Source organism: Mustela lutreola, chromosome 10 (genome assembly GCF_030435805.1).
Source record: "Mustela lutreola isolate mMusLut2 chromosome 10, mMusLut2.pri, whole genome shotgun sequence".
Taxonomy (NCBI): domain Eukaryota; kingdom Metazoa; phylum Chordata; class Mammalia; order Carnivora; family Mustelidae; genus Mustela; species Mustela lutreola.
In genome coordinates this window covers 110,139,454-110,145,453 of record NC_081299.1, presented here as the reverse complement: position 1 = coordinate 110,145,453, position 6,000 = coordinate 110,139,454, and the positions used below count along the sequence as shown (strand labels likewise).

The 6,000-nt window shown below is 48.9% G+C and overlaps 3 protein-coding genes across 3 annotated transcripts; 1 reads left to right on the top strand and 2 right to left on the bottom strand.

Annotated features, from left to right (window-relative positions):
* Nucleotides 1-220: 220 nt before the first annotated feature.
* On the bottom strand, nt 221-2,487 carry LOC131809481 (histone H2B type 2-E). Its single transcript, XM_059136608.1, has one exon. The coding sequence runs from the start codon at nt 2,438-2,440 to the stop codon at nt 2,060-2,062; it is 381 nt and encodes a 126-aa protein (XP_058992591.1). The 5' UTR covers nt 2,441-2,487; the 3' UTR covers nt 221-2,059.
* A 229-nt stretch (nt 2,488-2,716) lies between these two features.
* On the top strand, nt 2,717-3,203 carry LOC131809480 (histone H2A type 2-C). The gene has a single exon (XM_059136607.1). It carries the CDS (start codon nt 2,768-2,770, stop codon nt 3,155-3,157), a length of 390 nt encoding a protein of 129 aa, XP_058992590.1. The 5' UTR covers nt 2,717-2,767; the 3' UTR covers nt 3,158-3,203.
* A 111-nt stretch (nt 3,204-3,314) lies between these two features.
* Nucleotides 3,315-4,284, bottom strand: LOC131809479 (histone H2A type 2-B). Its single transcript, XM_059136606.1, has one exon. It carries the CDS (start codon nt 3,705-3,707, stop codon nt 3,315-3,317), a length of 393 nt encoding a protein of 130 aa, XP_058992589.1. The 5' UTR covers nt 3,708-4,284.
* Between the last annotated feature and the right edge of the window lie 1,716 nt (nt 4,285-6,000).

The following is a 6,000-nucleotide window of genomic DNA, read 5'->3' as shown; positions in this document are numbered from 1 at the left end:
TGCTTCTTATTTGCGGTAATGTCTTTTTAAGTGACTAGGCCTCATAACAAGCTACTTCAGCCCCAGTGCACCTCTTGGGTAGAAGTAAGTTTGGCCAATGGCTTATAAGTAGTCATCCACCAAGTCAGAGGCAAACAGCTTTTCCACAGACCCAGCAGTAGTTTTATCTAACTTCATTTAATGAGAGAATATATCACAGATAAAAGGAATCCAGGCAAGCTTTTAAATTAATGGGTAATTTTATTAATAACAACAGCATCTACACATATTTGAAAATACATGTAGGAAACATAAGATTAATTCAGTTTACAATAATGTTTGGAGTCCACTTGAATTCGTGAAACCCTTAGGATCAACTCCAGGACCCCTTAGCCAAAAGTAGAGTTGAATAGCTGATCAGACCATCAGTGTCTTCATCAGCAAAAATCAAGGCTTGGACAGAAGGAGTGAACATTCTGTATTTGCACGAAATAAAACTAAAATGCAATTGTCTGCGCATTTAAGGATACAAAGGTGAACAATGTTAACTGCATGACCAGCGAACCAATTCCTTTGCTTTTCTCAACCTCCTCTGTAAAAAGGGGTTATTTGGCCTTGACTTTCTTGCAGTGTCTATCTTTACAGGGTTTCCTGATAAGTGAGAAGATGAGTATAAATTGAAAGCTCATCTTCCATGGGGAACAGAGTATCAGGATGGATACGGTGGGTGTCAGAAAAGGAGATGGGAAAAGGATCTTTCCAGCGACCAATACTCTGAATTTAATGAAAATCCAAGAGAGGATACACCACCAGAAGCATAATGGGAAAACTACCACAACCACCATTTTGGTGCAGAAAAGGAATCTTAACCTAGGCCTCCTCAGAGCTAATGCCCTGAAGGGACCCTGGACTGACTTGCCAAAGAGCTCCAAAAACATTTCTGTTTTCATCTTCACATTTATCGAATGCAAATGAACGGCACACATCATCCACGGAAGCGATTAAGAAAGGGATGGGGTGGGGAAATTAATTTGACAAATATTAATTAAGAATTTAAGTGTCCACCATGTGCCAGGCAGACTGTCGCTGATAATTTAGCAGAAAACCAGACCAACAAAGTCTCTGTTAAGGGCTTAAGGAGAAAGACCATTAATAAGAAAATAAACGAACCGGACAATTTCTGACAGCTGCTAGGAGGAAGAGAAAACAATGAGATCAGATGATAGGCAGGAACGAGACGCAAATTCCTGAGTGGGACGTGGAAAGGTCTCCGAGAGGTGACTTTTTGAGCCCAGCCCTAAATGACCAGCGCCTTGCAGTGACGCAAGGCCGGGGCGTTCCGAGACTAGAAAATTAAATGCAAAAACGATCCACAAACCGAGAAATAATTGGGATGTCAAAGCCCCAAAGCAAGCGTCGGAAACCAGAATCTACGAATTCCGGAGAGGGCGCGCGATTTTGAATATTCATGTCGTCCAATCAGGGAAAGGCTAAGACCCAGCAGTGGCTTAGGCTCCACCCTCAGTGCCCAGACCGCTGGTATCACCGGAGGCCACACCGCAGGGCAGAAGTGGTGACTGGACGCCCGCAGCTGCCAAACACTCAAAATTCTTCAAGGCTCTGACGCAATGTTCTCGGGACCTGGGTTTAGTTGTCCTGGGGCCCTCCTTAAAAGTGAAGATGACCGAAACCACTCATTTCGTTTTAGAACACCGATGGAACGTACACCCAACAGAGTCACCAGGACACAATAGTCTGGGGATGGAAGTTGAGAAGCGGATTTCCGTATTCTAACACGAAAAGAACTTGTAAGAAAACTAAGCAGTTGCGGGGTTAAGACGCGCCCCAGATTAAAAAGCAAAGACAGTCACGCGCCAAGATCTCATGTAGGAAAGGCTTAAAAAGCTACGTGTACCATCTTCCAGGATCTTTCACAAGTGGAGTAACTTACTTTGTGGGAGCAAGTGAGGGAAAATAAGTGAACAAAGCTCTTTTCTGGTGATTAGGTGGGTGGCTCTGAAAAGAGCCTTTGGAGTCAAGCGGCCGGCGACTCCTACGAGCGCCGTGTCCCGGCAGGGACTCACTTAGAGCTGGTGTACTTGGTGACCGCCTTGGTGCCCTCGGACACGGCGTGCTTGGCCAGCTCGCCGGGCAGCAGCAGGCGCACGGCCGTCTGGATCTCCCGCGACGTGATGGTGGAGCGCTTGTTGTAATGCGCCAAGCGGGAGGCCTCGCCGGCGATGCGCTCGAAGATGTCGTTGACGAAGGAGTTCATGATGCCCATGGCCTTGGACGAGATGCCGGTGTCCGGGTGCACCTGCTTGAGCACCTTGTACACGTAGATGGAGTAACTCTCCTTGCGGCTGCGCTTGCGCTTCTTGCCGTCCTTCTTCTGGGCTTTGGTGACAGCCTTTTTCGAGCCCTTCTTGGGCGCGGGAGCGGATTTGGCCGGCTCAGGCATTATAAAACACCACACGGGTTAGCAAAGAAAAGAAGTGCGAGAATGGGCGGGCCTGATCCTTTTATAACCACCGTATGCAAATTAGGGCTCCAAAAGCCCTTAGTTTCTATTGGACCTTGTAGGAACCTTGTGTTATCAGCAATGACTACGTAACAACACCTACTCTTGCCCTCATTGGCCAGTTCTGGAGCCAATTTAGGACCAATGAAAAGCTCGTTCATGACCCCACCCCTAGCAAAGCTTATAAAGGCTTTTCAATCGCAGGCATTTCAATTCTGTTTTGTTGTGCGGTTTCGTGGTTCTGGTGTTTTAGCTTCACAGTCAATCATGTCTGGTCGTGGCAAGCAAGGAGGCAAGGCCCGCGCCAAGGCCAAATCGCGGTCGTCTCGCGCCGGCCTGCAGTTCCCGGTGGGCCGAGTGCACCGGCTGCTGCGCAAGGGCAACTACGCCGAGCGGGTGGGGGCCGGCGCGCCGGTGTACATGGCGGCGGTGCTGGAGTACCTGACGGCGGAGATCCTGGAGCTGGCGGGGAACGCGGCCCGAGACAACAAGAAGACGCGCATCATCCCGCGCCACCTCCAGCTGGCCATCCGCAACGACGAGGAGCTCAACAAGCTGTTGGGCAAAGTCACCATCGCCCAGGGCGGCGTCCTGCCCAACATCCAGGCCGTTCTCTTACCAAAAAAAACTGAAAGCCACAAAGCCAAAAGTAAATAAAACCCTGACAAGCCAAAGACCAAAGGCTCTTTTTAGAGCCACCCAAGTTTTCAAAAAAAGAGCTAATGCGCTATTTCGTTATCAGCCCCTCCGTTGACCTTTTGGTGGCTCTTAAAAGAGCCTTTGGGGTTAGTGGGGATGGTCTCGACCTTCCTAATTATTTGTTCTTGCCAGGCTTGTGACTCTCCGTTTTCTTGGGCAACAAAACTGCCTGGATATTGGGCAGGACGCCGCCCTGCGCAATGGTGACACCCCCAAGTAACTTGTTGAGCTCTTCGTCATTTCTCACGGCTAGCTGCAAATGGCGAGGGATGATGCGCGTCTTCTTGTTGTCTCGGGCCGCGTTCCCCGCCAGCTCCAGGATCTCCGCCGTCAGATACTCCAGCACCGCGGCCAGGTACACCGGCGCGCCGGCCCCCACCCGCTCGGCGTAGTTGCCCTTGCGCAGCAGCCGGTGCACTCGGCCCACCGGGAACTGCAGGCCGGCGCGAGACGACCGTGATTTGGCCTTGGCGCGAGCTTTGCCTCCCTGCTTTCCGCGTCCTGACATTACGGCCAAATTGCAGTTACAGCTTCTTATTCAAGGAGAAGGAAGTGGAAAGGATAACCAATTTGGTGTAATTTATAAGAGCTACCGGGAGGGGTAAAGGGAAGTAGCCCAGTGAAACAGCCAATAGGAAGGCGGAAAGCAGCCTCTTCGTTTGAATCCTGCACTACGAGGAAATGACGGATTTCGTAAGTACCTACCAATCGCTGGGAGCCACATTAAAGCCCCTTATTTGCATGCCAGGATTTTTAAAGAAAGAAGGCTTTCGGACCAAACGCTGTTTTGTTTTGCCTTTTACTGAATGGGGATTTTCTTGTTTCCAGTTTAGAGAAGGGCGGGGGTCGTTTTCTCCGCCGCCCCCTCCCCCTTCACAGTTAGAGCTAGAAGAACAATCATAAGAAGGACCCACAGGGTCTCCAGAGAGCCTTCAGCAAATTGCTCCCACTCGAGGATACGGATTCTGAATCTGATTATCCCCTTGAGCTTTAAGTTATCCTCAAGTCTCGCCTTTTCTGTCTTCACAGCCAGACTTCCAAAAGAATATGTTACTAAGGCCGTCCGCTTTCTCTGCAATGGAATAGTGGCCTTTGGTGTGGTTTCGCCTCCTCCCCCCCACCCCGCCCCCAGCCGCCTACGCTCTTCCGAATCCACGTAACCAAGGACTGGACACCTGTCTTCCTGCTCTTGACCTCCAGGAGGCAACCGATACCGCCTTGAAACTTGCTGCCTTGGCTTTCAAAATGTCTTCCGATTTCCCTCCTCCTGCTCCTTTTTCTCTGCCCGTCCCTACAATCCGGTGTCCGTCTGGGCTCTGCCTCCTACCCAACACCTGCCTCCACCCTTCACTCTTCCCGGGGAGTCTTCCCACTTCCATGCTTTCAATTATAGACATCCAGATTTGTCCCGGAAGCTTAGACCCTGACCCCAAACTGCTTACCGGGTACTTCAGCCCATTTGTCCCAACAGTTCGAACTCTCCAAAAGGCCCCAGTCGCCTCTGTTTGCTCTTTCTCTGAATACAACCTAAGCCAGTGTCTTCCTTTATCTGCATCTCAACAGCACATCCGGTCACTTCCCTAACATCTCTTCAGCCTTTTCGCCGTGCTCTTGTCTGCCTCCCCACTGCTCGCTTAGACTTCAGCAACAGCCCAGCAGATTTGTTTTCCTTCATCCTCCAGACGCCTTCTAGAGAAATCTTTACTGAGAATCTTGTTTCCTTCTCCTCAGCTTCCCACCCTGGAGTGTTCTACACCTCTCACACCATTTGCATTCTAGAATGCTACAAAAAATAGACAGGGCACCTGGGTGGCTCAGTGGGTTAAGACTCTGCTTTCGGCTCAGGTCAGGATCTCAGGGTCCTGGGATCGAGTTCTGCATGGGGCTCCCTACTTGGCAGGGAGCCTGCTTCCTCCTTTCTCTCTTTGCCTACCTCTCTGCCCTGCCTACTTGTGATCTCTCTCTGTCAAATAAATAAAATCTTTTTTAAAAAAAAAAAAAAAAAGAATACACTTAAACCCTCTTCCTTGAGCCCATTTCAGATGTTTTCTCTTTCATCCTCGCCTTTATTGAACTGACCTTTATCAAGTACCTGCAAGGCAAAGGGGATAAAGATAGCTGAAACTGGAAAATAGAGGAAATTTAAACTCTGGAAGTTAAAATCAACTATTTGTAGAGATTATCTCTGGTAAGAATACTGGTGTAGATTTGTGAAACACCCATGTCCAATCAAAGGTTTTTTCAATAGCAGAATGTACCCGAAGGTGATTCTAACCCCATCAGCTGTATCACGGTAGAAGATGCATGTATTAATAGAAAGAGGTGGTCCACACAGAGTCTCAACAGGGCAATCACAGTAGGAATGTGTTGTTCTTCCAGCACTAAGAATGTATATTTATATGTCTGCTAGACACAAAGGTTTAGGCTATAACAGAAGGGTCCTTGGAAAAAGCTCAGCCTTTTCTCACAACCTGGGTGAAAGAGTTCTGACTGTCTCTCTTAGCTCAGATTCTAGGTTCAATTAACCACGTTCTGATTGTTCTACTTCAAGATACAAATATGAGACTGAGAAGGGGTGAGCCAGTTATGAGAAGATATATCACTGGAGGGTAATGACTTTGCATTCTAGACTATTCATAAGTTTCTTGTGTTGTTTTAGTAGTGTAAGTTCTCTCCCCAGTGAGCCAGTACCCTCTGGAAGTTCTGATCGTGTCAACTTTTCAGACCTATAGGGTCTGAACCCAGAGAGTGGGGACCCCACCACAACTCTGGCACCTTGAGAGGCCCTGCTTGAGGGGGCA

Bases quoted from the DNA above. Each gene is read 5' to 3' on its own strand.
- LOC131809481 (XM_059136608.1), bottom strand. From the start codon at position 2,440: ATGCCTGAGCCGGCCAAATCCGCTCCCGCGCCCAAGAAGGGCTCGAAA.
- LOC131809480 (XM_059136607.1), top strand. From the start codon at position 2,768: ATGTCTGGTCGTGGCAAGCAAGGAGGCAAGGCCCGCGCCAAGGCCAAA.
- LOC131809479 (XM_059136606.1), bottom strand. From the start codon at position 3,707: ATGTCAGGACGCGGAAAGCAGGGAGGCAAAGCTCGCGCCAAGGCCAAA.